The 20,392-nt window shown below is 45.1% G+C and overlaps 2 protein-coding genes across 7 annotated transcripts in view; one reads left to right on the plus strand and one right to left on the minus strand.

Annotated features, from left to right (window-relative positions):
- Positions 1-12,460, minus strand: part of WRAP73 (WD repeat containing, antisense to TP73) — a 38,658-nt gene extending 26,198 nt beyond the window's left edge. The window contains exons 1-3 of the mRNA XM_006259597.4: positions 12,116-12,460; positions 9,476-9,628; positions 8,790-8,906 (exon numbers count right to left, since the gene is read on the minus strand). Coding sequence (XP_006259659.2) covers positions 8,790-8,906; positions 9,476-9,628; positions 12,116-12,184 — 339 coding nt within the window. The 5' untranslated portion in view covers positions 12,185-12,460. The remainder of the gene's footprint in view (positions 1-8,789; positions 8,907-9,475; positions 9,629-12,115) is intronic.
- A 346-nt stretch (positions 12,461-12,806) lies between these two features.
- TP73 (tumor protein p73) overlaps positions 12,807-20,392 on the plus strand; it is a 76,334-nt gene continuing 68,748 nt past the window's right edge. For 5 of the 6 annotated variants that reach the window (XM_019493927.2, XM_019493929.2, XM_019493931.2 and 2 more), the window contains exon 1: positions 12,807-13,040. In XM_019493927.2, coding sequence (XP_019349472.1) covers positions 12,973-13,040 — 68 coding nt within the window. In that variant the 5' untranslated portion in view covers positions 12,807-12,972. Of the gene's footprint in view, positions 13,041-18,713; positions 18,805-20,392 lie in introns of those variants that run through there. The other variant, XM_019493933.2, reaches the window with a different exon arrangement.

Below are 20,392 nucleotides of genomic sequence, written 5' to 3' on the forward strand. Positions count from 1 at the left end.
GATGGTAACGTGATAAACAGTCTCCAGTGCTGCGTTGGAGATTGTGCCCCAACTTTGACATCTACAGGCAGGTGTGAGACTGGTGATTTTCACTACACAAAACACACTTTTAAACAACCTTGCATCTCAAGTGACTGTCAACTTTGTCCCAGACTTGACTGGGTCACAAGGCCTCCTTACATAGCTGTGTCTGTCAGCGCAGGATTTCAGAGGATTATTTAGGGCGCATTCCTCGACAGAAAGTATTTTTCAAACCAATATAGCCATTTACAGTTACTAAGGATTAGCTTCAATATGTACGTGAGTACACTTCCAAAAAACCACCACTACCAATATGTTTCAGAACAGGTTCACTACTAGCTTAACCACCCAAACTAAGCTAGAAAAGCTGGCTTATGCTAGACTAGCAGATATGGGAGTCATGAGAAAAGAAAGGCTTAAAACTTTTATTTCCTAGTAACTGGAGAAGTAAATTACCTAAACCAAATTTTAAAAGGGGAAAAAAGGAGTTATCACAAATAAAATTAGGGGAAATCTGAGTATCATACATTATCATACATGAGAGGTCTGGATTCAACAGAAGTTAATCATGAATTTACCAGCACCACCATCCCTTTTTGTATTCTAGCTGAGTTCTTTCTTACTTGGACACACAGGCTAGGGACAGAAATTACACAAACTGGTATAAATGATCGGAAACCAGTTCAAATCTGTAACGCAACAGAAGTTCAGTGCAAATACACCACTTTCAAATGGCTGAAACTGATTTAAAATAAACCTGGATGGATGTAGTACCAGATTTAACTGATTTGGGTTAAATTAGTTTATTGAACTTCCGTCTCAGATCCCCTCCAGATTCAAGATAACTCACAACCCCCAGGGTGCTTTGCACCTTCCCCACAAACCGACCTCACAGGGCTAGCCTTGGCCCAACCAGGAGTGGGCAAAATGCGGGCCGGGGGCCGGATGCAACCCACCAGGCCATTCTATCCGGCCAACGGGGCCCCTAAAAAATTTAGAAAATTAGTATTTATCTGCTCCGGGCTGCCTGTCATGAGGCCCTCGATGGCTTGCCAAAACTCAGTAAGTGGCCCTCTGCCCAAAATAATTGCCCACCCGTGGCCCAACCTGTATGCTCCAGCCAAGCAGAGAGGTATACTCCAGTGCCCCCCACCCCCCCCACAGCTTCTGGCTTGAGCTACTGTAGGCATGTGGCAGTATTTCCAGAATCAAGTGAATATCTGTTTATTTGCTTATCTGTTCAATCTACGCAGTTTACACTAACCTGTGAAGATTGAATCAATTCAGCCTCAGGCTTTTTGACCGTCTGTACTTTGCCCTACATACTATGTAACATTCAGACAAAATGCAAAATGCCTGGCACAGTATATTCCATTAGAGAAACTAGTGCTATGGAGGCTTGTGCCAATCTGATTGCTGTACTGAAAGTGACATTATTCAGGTTAACTGCAGAGTTGCAATGTATACTAAGAGTGGGATTACAGCAAGAGCATGCCCCTTGATACCAGGCAATTGCATCGGCACACTAATAGACACAGTCTTTACAGTACAAGCTTTCTGTTCTAAATTCTTCCTCATGTAGAAAGTTTTCTCACTCTATAAATCTAAAACCATTCCCAATTCAGAGTTATAGCTGTTTACTCTACTGACTAAAATAAGCATGTTACTTTTTGTCCCTGGTTCAAAATGAAGAGCAAATAGAGCCATGGGACAGTGAGCAATCTTACGTTTGATGTCATGGGTCAAAATTATAATTTCTCTTTAAACCAGAAAGAAAGCCAACCTGGATTCTGATTCCAGGATGAGTTTGGAGAGTTGGCAGTTAGAAAAAAGAAGTATTACCCTTTAAATTAAGACAATTTAATCTCAAATAACTACATGAAGCTTCCTTAGTCTGACAAAGGGTTTTTGAACCTGAAAGCTTGCTTAATAACTATTCTCCAACCATTTGGGTTGGTCTAATAAAAGATATCAAATTCACCCAAGGAACCTTGTCTGCCTACATGTTAATGGGGCACTTTTCAGAACACAAGTCACAGTGAGGCTATTAGTTGCAACAACTTTTCATCAACTCATTATTCTGTGGAGAACAGAAAAATCAAGATGATTTTTTTTACATTAAGCAGTCCCTTTGATAAATGTGCATGATACTAAGGCAAAGTGTTACCAAAACAAAGTGACTTTGGGGTACATTCAGCTGACATCACTTAAAACTGTAGCAGGTCCCAAAGGTGGCTTGTACCTTTTTTTGTATCATAGTATGCAGCTCGCCAACTTATCCAGCAGCAGGGAAAAGCATCCTACCGAAACACACACAGCAAGATCCTTGTAAAGATGCCAGTCAGAGGACAAATTCCTCACATGTGAAGAGGGGAATTCAGATCTTGTGGTGTCAATTTATTTATATTATGATTGTATGTTTTTCATGTCGTTTACAGGAGCATGGCTTTCAGTCAGAATCCTTAATAATAATAATAAACTAAACAGCTCGCAGTGCTTGTGGTATAATTTCTGCCCTTACCCATTACTTTGCCAGGTGGTGTTGCTGCCTTACAAAGCCAGTCCAGACAAAGTAGTAAATCTTCTTCTTGCCCCTCCCTCTCATCTATTAGATGCATCATTCAAACTTTATTCAGAATCATGTTAAGTGTTAACTCTCACAAACAAATTTGTTTAAAAAAATACAAAGACGTCAAAACACACAAAAGTCAAATATCCTTTATTTAAAATGCAGCATTTGGGTAAAACTGAACAACCCCCCCCAAAAAACAAAAACCCAAACCAAAACCAGGACAACTGGAGAGTGCAGTAAAAGCCACACACAGCTGAACATAAATACAGACCATGCAATGTATATAGGGGTGCACCAATAAAGATTTTTTGGGCTGATGGCCAATTATTAACAAGCCATATCGTCACCGATCCAACTGCTGATATGCAAGCCCAGCAGCTTGGAGAGCAGCATCAGGCTGGTAAGTTGGGAGAGGGAGAAGGAAGGGACGTGGGGGGTGCAAATCAAAGTCCCCGCAGTGAGGGAGGGAGTTGGGCTGTGCCTGCTGCAGGGGCAGGCACTGCAAGCAACTCAACCAGATTGCCGGGGGGGGGGGGGGGGGCACGGCAGCAGCTCCCTCCACTGCGTGCACACCCAGGGGAGACATTGGGGGCATGTGCCCCCCCAGATCCGTGCATGGGGCAAGGGTGGACAGCTGCTGCAGGCTGGAATCTTTCCAGTGGAGGTGTTGGGTTGGGGCTATACTTGGGGCAGGCAGCAGCACTGGAAGGGGGAGCTACGGCCACCCCAAAATTCACCATAGCCCCCCTCCCAGCGTCACCAGTGCCCACCCCGAGCGCAGCTGCAGCCCAACCCCCCACTAGGAAGAGCCTGGCAGTACCCCAAGCCCACAGCAGCAACCTGCCCTCACCCTGTGCACAGATCCAGGGGGCACATGCCCCCCATGCCTCTCCTGGGAGTGTGCACAGCAATGAGAGCCACCTCCCCACCCTGCATCCCCTGGATGAGCAGCTCACGACTCCATCCCCTGCCCTGCGCCAGCTGGGCAGCACCTGCCTCAGCCCCACTCCCTCCCTCACCATGGGGGCCTCAATCTGCTCTTCCACCCCCCACCCCTTCCCCCACACTGACTGTCCAGCTGGACGCTGCTCTCCAAGTTGCCAGGCTACACTCCTGGCCGCGTTCATGCTGTGGCTGTGCGCATGCACATGGCATTTATCAGCAGCATTATTGGCCACATCAGCCAAAGAAACCAGATTGCCAATAATGTCAATTTTACTTTTATTGGTGCCGATATGGTATGGACTGATGTATCAGCGCACCTCTAAATGTGTATATAAAAGTGTTTGTGTAGAACGTGAAACCTGTATTCCTTGAGTTCTTGTATACATTTAACTGTAAAATATTACTGTTACCTCTTATATATACCATTCACAGATGTATATTGTAAACTTAATATAATTTGTCTAATATACAAATGGTCCTTGTTTTGAAGCCCTGTAATCAAGAGTGATAAATTACACAAATTAAAACCCTTGTTAACATGCTCCTTACATATTCAAAATAATAGTCAACATTTTATTAGGGATGCACTGATAAAGATTTTTATACTGACACCGTTGGCCGATTCTTAAACAGCCGTATCAGCCGATACTGATCCAATAGCAGATATGCAGCCCAGTAGTGTGGGGTACAGCTCATTAAGTCTGTGGGGGGCAAGGGGCATGAAAGGGGCATGGTGGGGGCAGATCAAGGCCCCCACAGAGGAAGGGAGTGGGGCAGGGGCAGGCGCTGCCCAACCAGGATGGTAAATGCGACCCTGCTGGAAGCACGGTAGAGCCACGGGTGGCTTGTACTGGGGGGGTGCAGGGAGTGGGGACAGCTCCCCACTGCCGCATGCCCCCCCAGGGGAGGCATGGGAGGCGGGCATGTGCCCCCCTGGATTTGTGCATGGAGCAAGGGTGGGCTGCCCAGTAAGGGCTTGGGGCTGCGCCAGCCTCTTCCCAGTGGCAGGGCTGGGGCTGCACTCAGGGCAAGCAGTGGTGGCGCTGGGAGAGGTGGCTATGGGATCGGCTACAGCCACCCTAAAATTCTCCAAAGCCATCCCTTCCAGTACCTCCCCAAGGCCTGCCCTTGCCCCAAGCACAAGTCTGGGGTGGGGCACATCCCCCCATGCCTCTCCCAGGGGGTGCACACAGCAATGGGGAGCCATCCCCTCCCCTCCCAGCCCTCAATGAGCTGCCCACAGATCTGGCCCGCTCCTGGCAGGGTCACATTCACTGCCCTGGCTGGGAAGCACCTGCCTTTGCCTCCCTCCCTCCCTCACCATGTGGGCTTCAATTTGCCCCCCACCCCTTCCCCCAAACCCCTTTGCCCCTACAGACTTACCATCAGGCAGCTGCTCTCTTCACTGCCGGACTGCATTCCTGGCCACATGCATGCTGTGGCTGTGCACATGTATGCAGCATTTATTGGTGACATCATCAGCTACATTGGCCAAAAAAAAAAAAGCTGATTTCCGATGTTAATTTTCCTTTTATCAGTGCCGATCCTATATGTGACCAATATATTGGTGCACCTCTACAAATTATAATCCTAGTTATTTTACTGCTTCTTCAGGTTATTCAGAAATGGAACACACATTATTTGTAGCTTATCACGTCAAACCAAGTGCCATTATATACACAGACGCAGGAGACTGCAAAGAGACAAAAATGGCCAGTTTAGGAGGTGCACAGGGGGGCAAGCGCTAAGGCCATCACCTATCTTGGTTGTTTTCAAATATTTTGCTGGCATCACTGCAATTGAGCCATTTAAATGAGACCAATTAACAGCTCTACAAACATTTACAGGAAGCTCATTCTAAGAGTGATAGGCCACAAAGTACAATGCACAAAAGTAATTTGTAGGTAATGATGAACAAGAGACCAAAGTCAAACTCTCAACAGCAAATGAGAAATGTGTCAAATAGCTAGTTATGAATGCCTGAGTCTCCCCTTTACTGTTGCCCATCGGTCGATCCTAGCATGAAAGGATCAAATGAAACATCTGAAGAATATGACCAAATTGAACAATGATGTCACCGCTTAACAGTGAAGAGACACAAAAAGGAAATCTATATAATTTGAAGAGTATGGGCAGTTTTATATGTTCATTAATGAGCTTTTGCTACTGCACATTGAGTTTAGTACCTCTGGGCACGTTTATTCATGCGGCCGGGGGGGCGGGGGGGAATGGCACTGTAATTAGAGCAGCTCCAAGAGCCACTCTAATTAAAGGACTGCCATGTCTCCTGTATCAGTATCCCCCTGCTTAAAAATGGTGGCAGGGGTGCTTGAACTAAAGTTTGTTCGATGAGTTATAGTTCAAGCGCCCCCACTACCATTTTAAGCACAGGGTCACTGATACATGAGATGCAGGAGACTGCTGGAGTATGGCAATTGCCACATTCCAGCAGACTTGATTAATCAAGTCAATTAATTGAGTCAATTTCATTCTCTCTCAGATTTATTGAGCCCATTCCAACACATTGGAATTCCAGCCTCTCTGGTCATGTATAGGCACCCCCTAATGATGTACTAGATAAAGGCACGGTAGCTACGCTAATGTGCAATAGCAAAGGTGAACCTTTTTGTGGCACTTATTGTGCAGTAGACTAAATTCTATTGTGCATTAGCACGGTTCTTGCTGTGATGTGCTAATGCGCAGTAGAACAGTCCACTGCACATTAAGGCATCTCCTGCAGATGTGCCCTATGCAAACAGAAATTTGTAGTCAAGCTGGTTTTTTTTTTAAACTGACTATACCTTAGTAACTACTACCAAACTAATTACAATGCATCACTTGCAGTTAGAAGCCCACCTATAGCATTTTATGTTATTGCATAACAAGCTTAAACTAGAATGTTTTTAAACAGAGCTTAAATGTACGCTTCAGAAAATATCTGTCAGTCAGTTTAGACCCATCTAGCAACAATTTCCAGTTTGAAATGATGGTAGAAAACTACCACACATTAAGTTAGAAACTGGTTTACCATACATAAGGAAGATAAATATAAGCTTTATTTAATTCACAGAGTATAGCGCACCTACTATGAAAATAACTCATCTGCAATTTGTTGTAGGAAATTAAGTGCCACTAATATAGGTAGCCTAATCACACCCCTTTTCACTTGGTGGTAGGAGAAAGAAGAGCTATTACTGAACCTATTTCAGAGCTAACTTGTTGACCTGAAGAATTACAAGTATGAACAATAATTAGTTGGTGTTACATGAAAATGTCAGGCTTCCAAAGTTGAGCAGCGTGGGTTGACAGAGAACCTTTGAACCCACCAAATAATCCCTGAACTTGATAATGTACATAATACGGTGATATTAGGTATCCTGACAGTTTCTGTCTCATATGCTACCCAAGACTGTCCCTGCAGACTATAGATTTAGCATACTAGAGAGTAAATACAATACAGACACTGGCGTAACCCAGGCAGCTGTCTGACACAAGTTAATTTAGCAACCTGTTTACAGCTGGAGAGAAAACCTATCCGGACACAGATGCCAACTTGGCAAAGGCTTAATGAAATCCTTTGGGGTCAGAGCGAGTTCTGAGGAGTGGCAACAAATACTCATCCATCCACCCACACACACATGCACGTGCCATTTTGAATTTACTTGCACCATGAAGCTACAGCCCACGGTCTGGGTTACTCGAACTGCAGCAGCTTTGCCTAACTATTAGGCATGTGTCCTTTTTCACTAACCTGAGGTTGAACTCCTGGAAAGTGTTATCCCCATTAAGGACAATGATTACTGGGAAGACTAATGCCTAAATTCACCGTGTATTGGTCCCCAGTCTCCAATAAAAATAAAGGAAGCGTTGATCTCTGGTAAGAAAACTGGGACCTCTAGCCATGTAACACCAGAACAGTTCCCTGTGAAACTTAAAAATTCCAAGAAAATGTGTTCTAGCTGAATACAATTATTCACAAACACCCTTGGAAGTGTTAGCATTTAAGGTTCCTATAACTCCCAATAACCTACACAATGAACTAAATTTCCCTTCACACCCACCATGACATTGATGTTCTGCTCTCCCTACCTACACAGGCTTTCCCACATTGATAACAGGAGCACCACTTCTGTAAAAACAGCAAGATATAGGTATAAATGTACAATGGAAAAGGTCAAATTAAAACTTGTATTCTATCTGTAAAAATTTATCCAGGTAATCTTATATCCAGTCATATAAGATGCCCATAATTAGAAAATGTTGTAACCCAAACATACTGTAAGACTGTTTCGTTAGGAAGTGAATGTAGTGTTGATGGGTATGGTTAGTGCAACAGCCCTGACACCTGAAGTCTTCTACTAGTTCCCACACAAGAGTCTCAGCAGCCAGGAAAATTCAGTTCTTAGTTTCTGTTCAGTGGGTAACACTACCCATTGTCCCTGAACAGAAACCCACTGCAGTTAATAGGAACCCTGTAGCTGACTTCTCTAGGCTTTAGATCTTGCTCATAGTGAACCAACTGCACATCACCCTGGTTTGGACTCCAGGCTAGGATCCTTATCCTGGAATCATTTACACACCACTTAATTTAGTCTTAAATAGTTCCAGTGAAGTCAATACCACTATTATGCAAGTTATACATGCATGGAAGTATATCCAAGATTAGGGTCTAAAATTCAGGAGCAAATTTTTGCAACTATTTGTAATTAAAAGCAATTCAGACGTAAAAATTGTGCCATACAAATTGCTTTCCCTAAGTAACTTGCATTGCATTTGATTAAAATATTATCTAATTCATTTACTTTCACAGTGTTCACTAGTGTTTGCATTCCTCAATAGGGACAAGAAAAACAAGTTACTTCCACTTTCAGATGCTCAGTTAGAACCATAGGAACATTTGTGTTCATAGATTTTGGAAAAGTGTGGAGGGATTTTTTTTTTTAAGCCTAAATCTGAATTTTGGGTCACATTGTGCTATGCTCTTTAAAATGAAAGCTGAGATAGATTATTATCCAAAATATTATTATTGAACTGATATAAAGTTCTGTAGGTCACCTTTTTACTAGAGGCAAGAAGAACAAGCTGTAAATAAACAAATATGGGCCAAATTGGAATTAATCCAAAGAAATCAGAACAATATATAAGCACTTATGAGCAACACTACAGCTTTAAGAACTTCAGGCTATTTTAGGAGCCAGAGGGCAGACAGGAACATCTGACACTATGGGAACAGTCATGACTACACACTTACATGAAACTCTGTGGTATTGAGAATGTGACGACCATCCGGACTCCAGCACGAAGCCACCAATCCTGCTGACCCTTCGTCAATCTTGCAGTGCCAGTCTGGCTGTTCTAAAGACCAGACCTAAGTCAGAGAGAAGATCAGTCAGTGCAGCAAACCGAACAGTACATCAAACCCTCTTCTCCTCACTGCAGACCACATTACAGCTGAAAAAGAAAATTCCATCAGCACATACCGCAGAGGTCAGGAAATCTTTGAAAGCCTTTGGCCATGAAGGACTGGCGCTGGATTCCACTACAAAAGTAAGCCACACATCTCTGTGTATTAAGGCAGATCATAAAACAAATTTTTGTCAGGATTGCATTCTGAATGCCCAACATGTCTAAAGATTTTGTTCCCTTTAAGAGAAGTCTGCATGTATTTATTACCTTCTGAAACTGCAAGTTTGAGAGGCTCTCCAGGAACCTTTGGTTTTATAATTTTACTGAGTACTTTTTAAATTTACTTTGATTTCAAATAAGAAGGCTTTTAAAACTTTCAGAGAAGTACTTTGGGCTTTCTTCAGAGCAAGTGCTATTGATCAGAGCATGTTATTTCAGCAAAGACGCTGAACTAAAGCTTGGCATTAGAAATTCTAAATTTAACAGTAAGTTCTAGACAGAAATCACAGGCCCTGCTGTACCTGCCCTTACCTGAACAATCCCTCGTTTGTACATGGCGCATAATATAAAGAGAGAATCAGACGACCATTCCACATATTGGATCTGATCCAGGCAAGTGTAGAGCTGAAGGATTTGGAGGGTGTTCACATCTCGAACTATCAAACGGTACTGCACGCATGAAGCCTGAAAGCAAACAAAAATAACAGCTTAGTTGCTACACAGATACCAGAGTTATTAACAATGCCAAGACTTATGCTGTATCATTCACACACTGCCCTGTTGCTCTAGAGTTCAACTACTTTGGATGCACCAGGATTTATACTTTTGGATTTGAAGGCTTGTTATGAGCCGCATAACTAAGTGACACAAGAGGAGTAAAGACAGATCAATCAAATTCATATTAAACACTAAACTAAGGTAAAAAAGGAAAATATAAAAAGAAATCTGGTTAAAATGGTGCATTTTTAAGTTAAATAAAACTAACCCAAACATGCATTCAAAGCTGAAAACTGTCATTTAAAAACAACATTTAAAAATAATTTTTAGGTTAAAAAGAGAGAAACAGTTGACATTTTGTACTCTTTTCACGTTCAGATTGGACAGTCAACATAAAAACTAGTTTTAAAAAATTCACTAAACATATCTTTAGACACTGTATGTGCCCCCATTCCCTCTGCCAATTTTTTCGAGTGAGAAAATTTTATTGTAAAACCACAAAAAGGGTTTTTGTATACATTTGTCTAAATAAATCTTGCCACAAGACTATGGTATGCCAGTGATTCTCAACCAGTGTGCCATGACACACTGGGTTGTCTTAAGAGCCTTTCAGAGTTGCTTCTGGATGCCATGCAATGTTAGCACTCTTAGGTGTGCAAACATGATCACAAGAGAAACCCAGAAATTCCAAATTGAAATCCACAGTATTAAAAGCATTCTGACCTGTTGTGGTCTGCCTGAGCTCTTTACAAAAGAAATTACTCTGTTATCTTGCTGTAGATAAAAATCAAGTGAAAAAGAAGAGCTGACATCTTTGAAGAGATGCCACGAGTCTAACGATTGGTGCTTTGACTCTATAAAGGTGCCATCATGAGTCTAAGATTGAGAACCACTGTAGTACATGATTTTTTTTTAAACCCACAACTCGCCTAAAATTAAACACCCAATTAAACAACTGCAGAATTAGAATCTACCGCAGTAGGAACACATTCCTATTCTTTCCATTACTACGTTTAAGTCTAATACTTAATTCAACATTTGAGAGTTATTTCTTGACCCCCATTAATTTACTGGGAAGTCTGACCTTGAAAATGAAATATCTAGGCTGAATGCTGTCTGACATGATAAAAAAGATGAAGGTTTTTATTCCATTATAAATTGCCATAATGCAGAGACTAATCACACAAAAAGACAGAGTTGTACCATTGGGTGTCACTATAATACGTTAGAAGACTTTTGCTTTACACACATTACAAGAAAAAAAAAATCGATATCTGATGCCGAGAGAAGGAGCAAGGGACACTGAATTCGCTCAAGCTTTAAAACACACTATGCACTAAATGGTTCCAGTACATTTTTGTATTAATTACTTTTCAATTTCTCCCTGCAGTTTAAGGGGGAGAAAAAGAAAGAAAAAACTTGAAAAGCATGAATCTCTCTAAGACTAGGTAGTATCATGTTTGTGCTCCCCTTCACGAGTCTCATTATTACTGTAGCATTCAGAGGTCACAACTGAGGTCAGAGCCCCACTGTGGTAAGTACTGTACTGCTCTATGAGTTTACAATTTAACCAGACTGATCAGTGAGGGCTCAAGAGGAAACGCAGATACAGCATGGTGAAGTGACTTGCCCGTTGTCGCCCAAAATATCAGTAGTGGCTCTGGCTCTCTAGGCTCTGCGTGGTGGCGTTTTAAAAAGAAAACGCACAAAAAAATCCAGACGTTTTGTGAAACCTGTGCACTAAACAAACGCCTAAATCTTACAACAAAGTATAGGAACTTCCCCCTGGTAACGACATCCTCGCTACACAACCCAATCTAAGTCAGCCGCATCCATGAAGAGCAAGAAGAAAAAGTCAGTTGTCCCTGCACCAGTTACTTCACTAACAGCTGCGACCCGACTTTTGCAGCAAGCACAGCACTACGCGCCATGTCGAGGAGGCGTCTTTTCATGAACTGTGCCTGTAGGATATTAATAGCTACAAGCACCTATGAACACACACGGGAATGGGGGAGGAACAGACCTAAAATCCAAACTTGCTTAAACTCAACAAGCAATTTCTAGGCCAGCACCTCCCGAGCCGGGCAGGGCAGCCCCCCAGATCCTTCCGAGGGAGCCGGGCGCTGCCCCAGAAGGGAGGCGCAGGCCCGCGGCTTGTAGGGGGGCAGCGCTGGCCTCTCTCAGGTCTTTGCAAGAGAAAAATCACCCAGTGGGCTTTCATCCCCATTTCGACAACGCAACAGGGAGACTCGTTTCTCTAGGGCCGGCCGAGAGGGCGCGCTGCCCCCGGCCGCGGCCACCAGGCAGGGGAGCCGCAAGCAGGTGCTTTCCTCCGCCCTCTCAGCTGCAGAGAGCAGAGCCGGGGGCAGGGAAACCCCAACCGCCGCCGCCTCCTCTCGGGGAGGGCGTCTCCGCAGCGCGCCGCGCGTGGGCAGCCCCGGCCCCGGCCCTCACCAGGCGCTTCCCGTCGGGGGAGAACTTGCACAGCAGCCCCGAGAGCTTGAAGCCCTCCGAGAAGTTCATGGCGGCGGGAGCGGCCCCGGGCCCGGCCAGGGGGACGAGGGGAGGGGGAAGGGGAGCGGCCTGATTCAAACCCGGCGCCCCCAGCCCCGGGGCTAACCGCCGCCGCCGGCCGGAAGCGGAAGCAGGGAGGCGGGCGCGCCTGAGGCAGCGGCCAATGAGGGCTCGCGGGGCATGCTGGGAGCTGTAGTCCGGTGCCTGTCGAGGGGCATCGTCTCCGGGAGCGGGGGCCCGGCTGGTGCCTGCGGTGCAGGGACGGGGCCCGCAAAGTGACAGTCCGCGCCGGCCCCGGGCTCCTCCGCTGCGGGGGCGAGGGAGTCCGTGCTCGGGCCCTTCCCAGCCCTGCACGCGCCGGTCCGCACCGTCTCTCCGTGCCCCTTCCCCGCCGCCCCAGGGGTCACTGCCCCGCGCTCCCCCCACTCCCCGTCGTCTCCATGCCCCGCCTCGCGGGGGCTCTAGGACTGGACGCGGCCGGGGGGAGGGGCACGTGGGGCTGCAAGGAGCTCCCCTGCCCCCCCGCCCTCTCCCCGCTCCTGGAGGCAGCTGCTTCCCGCCCGCGCGGAGCCGAAAGGCGGCGAACGCCCCCCCTTCCCCCGCTCCGCTCCGCGCCGCGCCGCACCCCGGCCCGGCCCAGCCGCCTCCCCGCGCTCGGGCGCGGGCAGCAAGGGGTTAAGGAGGCGCCGCGCTCGGGGCCCCGGGGAGCGCGGGGCGCGGGAGGAGGAGGTGGCAGGGTGCAGCCGGGGGTCCCGGGCCGCCTGGCGCCTTCCCTTCCCCGCCTGCCACTGGCATCGATGCCATCCTGGGCTGGAGGCGCCTCCTGCTCTCGCCTTCCCGCCCGCACAGACGGCACCGCGGCCAGGTAGGGCAGCTCCGCCCGTGCCCGCTGGAGGCTCCTGGCAGGGGCCAGGCAGGGCAGCCGGAGGGATGCAGGGGCTCGGACGCCCCAGTGGCCGGTCAGGCTGGGCTGCGAGAGGCATCCGGCGGGGGCTCTGGTCTGCTCTTCGCTTGGGGAGGGGGCTGTTAGCCCTGCCTGGCAGGGAGCGCTTGGATTGCTGTCCCCAGCAGCGAGTCCTCCTGTATTCAAAGTCTTTTAGACCGGGCAAAACTGATGACCTGGGAGAGGAAACTTTCCAGGGTGGGAAGAGCTGGGACAATGCTTCAAAACTCTCTCTTCTCCTGCTTGGTCAAACTATCCTGGCCTCCTTTTCTGACACCTTCATCTCTCTGCCTTGCTAAAGTCTTAAAAGGTATTTCCAAGGCAGATTAATTTCAGTGTTTGCTTTTCAGCTCAAACTTTGTTTGGCCAGGCCAGCCCAGAAAATACAGAGATTTTTCTCTCCCCAGAACAGTGCCCTTATTCTACACAAGGAACCAGGGAAGAGGTACTATGTCCTGGCCAAGCACGCTGTAGCTTTGAAGAAAATAAAAAAGACTAATCAAAATGATGGTGAGGGCAAGTGCCTGAGGTTGAGTTGCCTCTGGTTTAGGGCTTTCTAGTTTTTCTTTCAGTCTAGATGTCAATCAGGTTCTGGAAATGATGACCTAAATGACAGAAGTGAGATGTGTACAACAACCCTCCTAGGCTGTGGTTTGCAACTTGGTGCTTGGGGTGTTGGTGACTGAAATAAAAAACGATGTGCCTGATTCACACGCTGTAGCTAATTAGGACCAGCTTCAGTAAAGTCAGTGGGGATAAGAGTGGAAAGCTAGAATAAGGTAGAAAAGGTCTGACTGTCTGGAATCACATTGTGCCTAGGGTTTGTTGCTGCTTTTGCCCTCCTTTTCTTGGAAGTACAAGGAGGGGTAGAAGGGAGGCATCTACCCCATGACTTCCCCCAGGTTTGGTTTGGCATCTTCCCAAGACAGTCAAAGGGATGATGTTGTGGGGGTCTGCGACTGGGTTGAGGGATGAGAATTTACTATCCATTTCATAGGCTGTAAACATATATTAATGTTGCAAGTTTTTTTAAATGCAGTTTGCAAATTTTTAAATAAAGGGTGTATTGGAAGTAAAGAACAAAATCACTGTGCCATGAAACGAGAAACTAATCCTCCTTTACCCAAAAGATGTTCTACTTACTGACTTGTGCAGTGGGGAGACCACACTCTGCTCTTACTCAATTAGGCATAACTCTGGAGTGACCTTATCTGTGCAGGTGCTCAGATGACCAGCACCACAGCAGTATCTGGATTTGACATTTTCCCCTATTAGTCAAATAGGAAAAAGCCAACAGAGCGACAAAAATTGAGCTCATCTGAAATGACAAGAGTGAATGAGAGCAAAATTTGGTGCATGTTTAGCTTTTTCATGAAGCTTCTTCTGACTTACATTGGTAAAACAAAGAGCAGAATTTGGCCCATGTACTTCATTGGGATTACTCAAGCTTTACACCATTTTAAATGAGAAGAATATGGCCCTCTGTGCCAGATCTGGTCTCTCTAATCCTGAGAGAGCATGTTAGTGACCCTGCAGGAGTGAGCTGAACTCTGTTACTATGGTGGTTACCATGGATGCTAGTATAACCAGCTAGGAAGATTGCACAGGTGGGGAAGCCAAGCTACAAAATTTAATGGAACATTTTTAAAAAGAGAACTCTTCTCTTGAGAATTATCCAAGCACAGGAGTATACAAATGGCTTGAGAATGCTCAGTAGACTTCACAATTTATTTTGCAATGCTGTGTACCATAAGCAGTCACATCATTTGGGAAAACAGTCCTGCCTCTTCCTAACTTTGAAATTTTACCTAAGTACTTTTGATTCATTCAAAGAGGGAACAGAGGGGTGGATTTTTTTTCCTTATCACAAATCCTGTCTATAAGAACAAAAAGTGAATTGAGAAGGTATTGTTCTACTATCTATTTGTATAAATTACTTCAATGGAGAAGTGTTTTTAAATACATTTAATCAGAATTATTTTAACAGATCTTTAAAAGATCACCTACCAGAGCAATATGATGTGTACATTTTTTTTGTTTTTTGGGGGGAGGCATGATTGACCACAAGATGAACATGAGCCTTCAGTGTGATGCTGTGGCTAGTAAAGCAAGTAAAATGCTTGCTTGCATCCGTAGATGCTTCTCAAGCAAATCCCGGGACGTCATTCTCCCATTGTACTCAGCCTTGGTGAGGCCGCAGCTGGAGTACTGCATCCAGTTTGGGCTCCACAATTCAAAAAGGATGTGGAGAAGCTTGAGAGAGTGCAGAGGAGAGCCATGCGCATGATCAGAGGTCAGGAAAACAGACCTTATGATGAGAGGCTGAGAGCCATGGGACTCTTCAGCCGGGAAAAGCGCAGGCTCAGGGGTGATCTGATGGCCACCTATAAGTTTATCAGGGGTGTTCACCAGGATCTGGGGGAACATCTGTTCACCAGAGCATCCCAAGGGATGACAAGATAGAACGGTCACAAACTCCACTGCAACCGATTCAGGCTGGACATAAGAAAGAACTCCTTCACTGTCCGAGCCCCCAAGGTTTGGAATAGACTGCTGCCGGAGGTGGTTCAAGCACCGACTTTTGATCCCTGCTGACTTCCTGCCCCTGGGGCAGGGAGCTGGACTCTGATCCCCACCCCCTTCCAGCCCAAATGTCTATGAAATCTATGAAATTTTACTTCTGTAGGTTTTCTGTCCCCAGAAGCATCAAAGATGCAATGCTCTTGTTCCTCATTCTGGAGGAGATATGGAAGGGAGGTACTATAATGCAAGTCCTTTATCTTGTAGATTTTGTACCTCAAAGCAGCTCTTGAATGGGTTTCTAAACAGAACCAGGTCAGTTCAAAATGAAAGCTACCACTTCAATGGAGCAGAACCAATGCACGGTGTTGAGAACCACTTCCATGCTTCATAATAGGCAAATAGCTCCTGCCTGGATGGAACGTTTGGTGCTTTTCTCATTCCTAGCACTTGGAGCACGAGTTCTGGATTTTATCTCCAGTCCTAATATGGAGTCAGTCAAACTTCCCTGTGTGTTAATTTTCCCTTGGAGAATGGATATAATGAACACTTGTTGAGTCTTCATTAATCTTTGTTAAATGCTTTGAGATCCTCAGATGAAAAGTGTTATAGAAAGGCCAGTTTTTGATAACTAAAGCCCTCATTAGGGGGGGACATCATTGTTTGGGCACAAATTATAAGTGTATTGTTACTAACAAGAACGCAGTCACTTAAGAACATGACCTGTGCACTGATTCCACAAAATGGTTAATGATTGAGGAGTTTCCCCGCCTGGTCTGGTGCCTTTTCCCTCTCTGAAATCCTGTCATACTGCCAGCATCAAAGAACAACATGCTTCCTGCCAAGTGCCACCTGGAGATTCAATTCACTTTATTGCCTTTGCCAGCTGTGGGGTGTTTAATTGCCCATCTGCTGGTACTCTCTGCAGTAAGACTCCCTGGGGAGCCCCTCTCTGGGGGAACTTCTCTGTGTAATTGGACAGATGTTCTTTCATTTAGGGCTTCAGCCAGTGTTTCAGTCACCTGTGAGCTTGGTTCAGCAAAGCGCAGCCCTACCTCAGCCTCTCAAAACCAAATTTCACTTAGGCCTAGTCTATGCAAGATTTTTCTCTTGATAGAAGTGTTTTGGTTTGTGATGATACTTTACTGGTGCAGTCATATGGCACAACCCAAAATGTACAAGTGGTAAGGCAGCATAAAGTACCTTCTATCAGTACAGGAGGTTTTATCTTCCTCCTCGTATGGATATACCTATACTGAGATACTTTTTTTAAATAAACTTTTTAGTTCAGATTTTGAATTTAGCAATACACAGACCCATAAATGCATATAAGCAACAGAAAGTTCAGAGTTTCATTTAAATTAATTAGAATCTGCAGGGCTAGGCATTTCTAAAGGTATTTAGACATCTAAAGGCACAAATAGACAACTATTGGGATTTTCAAAACTCCCTAATATGGCAAAGTACCTTTAAAATCTTGGCCCTAAGCAACCTGCCTAGGATCATGTACATAGTCTGTGGCAGTGTTGCAACTGGACCCAGATCTCTCAAAGCCTAGTTCAACCACAAAGCCATTCTGCCCTTTTACATGAGCTCACTATCATGTAGAGAATATGTTTAGCTTAAAACTTTCCTTTTTGTATATCAAATATAGTAAGGAGGAGGAGTTTATACCATGCACTGGTGCATAGAGAGTTACTGAAAATGTACTGCTTTTAGAAACAATTTATGGGTAAAGTAAATGATGATCAGGAACAGAAATGATGCTAATAATTATTATGCAAATAGAATATACAACCAGCACACCATTTAATGAGATGTGATATGCAACACTGTGATTAGACACCAATTTTCTCATTCCTACTTTCACATTCTTCATTCCCTACAGTCTACAAATGTCAACAAAACCTTATCATAATTAGAAAAGTCCCCTCTAATTTTTTTTTCTTTTTTGAAGAAAGCATGTTCCAACTTGCTTCCCGATTCTTAATTTCTGATCACAGGCAGCTTCCTGACTAATTATTGATAGTAATGAGAGAAGAGACATCCAGTTGTGAAAGTTTCCTCCAGCTATTACAGTAAGATTGCAAACTACAAATGAAGTATATTCGTAAACAAGAAGCTAATTGTATTAAATGGGAAATTCTTGAGATTCTGAGAAATACATTCCGAAATAGACAATAGATAAATTTGGTCTTAAAGGCAGGGCGATAAGATTGGCTAATCTATATTAAAATGAATACTACATTTAAGGTCTAATTAATGCATCCTTGATTGATCACAGTTCAACATACATAGTGTTTCTAACAAGAGTGACCCAAGTTTCAAGCTTGTTCTTTACCCACTGCTGCTCTCCACGCATCTTGGTGGATCAATTTTCCCCATACCTACTCAAATGTTACTAGGGTCCACATGCCCAAGATAAATTATTCTGTTCAGTGAAGGCCTGAGGGGAGAAAGAAATTCTTTGTAATTATTGTGACTTCTCTAACTCCCTATCTTCTGGGTGTAATTTCATCCCTTTGTGAGTGTTAAAAGAGCAGTTTTGTTTGTCAGTGCCCATGAAATTACTATATGTAAGTATGTGGAAGAAGTATGACTTCTCTGCCTGGTCACTAAGCTAGTCTGTCCCCATCACCTCATCTCATTCTTCAGGAGGGGTGGGAAAACTACTCCACGTGAGCACCAAAAAGGGTGAACCCAACAACCCCACTGATTTCAGATTTGATTAACAGCCTCATTTGCACAGTGGGACGTGTGTTATGTCTCTGCCTTATTCAACCATGATTTAATACTAATAAGACAGGGAGTCTCCCTCCATGACTATTTACCAGGGGGCTGTGCCATCAGCTATTCAGTGTTTTCCGGAGTCCTGGATGAGCCAGCCAGTTTGGCAAGCCACTTAGCTGTAGTGACCATCTTAATGCCCAGGCGCTGCCGGCTGAGTGTTCCCCACCCCCTTGTAACTGCCTTGTATTCCAGGAAGGAGAGCGCAAGCCTTTGCCACACTTCTCACATAGCTTTCAACAGCTCCAATGTCATCGCCTAGGCGACCGAGACGCTACTTGTTTGTAGTGCAGTAAATAACGTAGGGTTTCACTACCAGGCCGCTCCTGTCCACGGGAGATCTCTTGGAGAACTCGAAACACTTGGGGCTACACAGCAGGTAGGGGGCCTTTAAAAAAGAAACCTTGCTTTTGGTGGGACCTGTTCAGCAGAAACCCTCTCTGGATTTTTTGACATAGCATCTGGAAGAGGATTTGTTGGTGCGTTGCATTAAATGTCTTGGATAGCTTGATGCAGAGTGCCATTGATCCAAAATAGAAGCACTGGTGGAGAAAAATAGTGACAAAGCTTTGTATTAAAAGCCTGTGCTAGGGTAACTGAATGTCTGGTGATGTGTTCCCCTACTCAGGGCCAGAGGGAAATTGTATGCTGCTGCTCATGCCATAATACTGCAGACTTCAGTGGAGTCACATTTATACCCTGAGCTGGGCTTTAGCTGTCAGAGCTAAGGTAGGGAATTGCTTTTAGTCTAACCACAGGGCTACTAGAGATGCCTTTTCTACCTCCTTGTCTTGCTACACATCAGGGAGGCTTTCCATCTAACCTTTCTAATCTCGTTTGGTCACTCATTACCCTGAGTCACCTGGTGGGGCTCCTTTCTGGGCTACTTTAACTTGTTCTGTTCTCCCATCATGAGATGAAGGATTTCTCAAATTACAACAGGCACCAGGGCTACACACTGCTCCATTCTTTAAACAAGGGCACTATATCCTCTCTTACAGTCCTGCACAGCTGACCTGCTTGGGAAGTGCTATAAATTGGAAACCGTTGTCCCTTTCATGGAACAGGGTCGTACTTGAGTAAAACTTGAGATCAGCAAGCTAAGGGGATCCACTGGAAAGAGCTTGCATCCCTGTTGTGGGAAACATTGACAGGGAAAATCGCTTATCACCTACTGGGCAGTAACAGAGACTTCTTGATCTTTGTGGGCTTGGCAGAAGGTTAGTAGTAGTATCTCTTGTCAGCATACTCAAGCTTCATGTTCTGGGTGAGAATTAAACAATGAGACAGGCTAATGATAACGCTCATGTGCTGCTGCATGTCAGATTCTCTACGCCCTTTGCAAATATTAACTTAGTCATATCATTCATTGTTCCTATCTTCAGATGGGGAGAGGGAGATACCTAATTTGATGTAGGGTCATGTCACTTCAAGTCTATTTCACAACTGAGAAGGTGAGCTGGCAGCAGGACCCAGGAGTCCTGCCGCCAGTCTTCCATTCTAACCAGTAGACAGCACTCCCCCGGGAAGGGAACCTCCCAGTTATTTTTTAATCGTTGCCTCAGTGATACTGATGTATGGAGGACATATGACCGGTTTGTGCATGAGGTCCTCTCCTCTCGGGCATGCCAATGGTCATTAGATCTTGGGAGTGTTAGGTAACCACTGGGTCCTTTTCTCTGCTGTGCCATATTTTGTGTTTCCATCTGTGTAAAGTGAAGGTAAAATGCTACCAGGTCACAGTGGTGGAATGTAACCAAAGCAGAGCACATCACATCTCTCTTGCACTTGCTTGACAACACAACACACAAGGCAGTGGAGAATGGGGCATCCTTTAGCACCAGTTAGGAAAAACAATTGTAGATACAGGAGGTTCTCATTGACACATGAAGGGCAAAGCTGTGTGGATCACAGCAGGTAGAAGGACGTAGATGGTGCCCTAGGTGCAGAGGGACAGCAGAAGGCCT

Source organism: Alligator mississippiensis, chromosome 13, assembly GCF_030867095.1.
Source record: "Alligator mississippiensis isolate rAllMis1 chromosome 13, rAllMis1, whole genome shotgun sequence".
NCBI classification, from domain to species: Eukaryota; Metazoa; Chordata; order Crocodylia; family Alligatoridae; genus Alligator; species Alligator mississippiensis.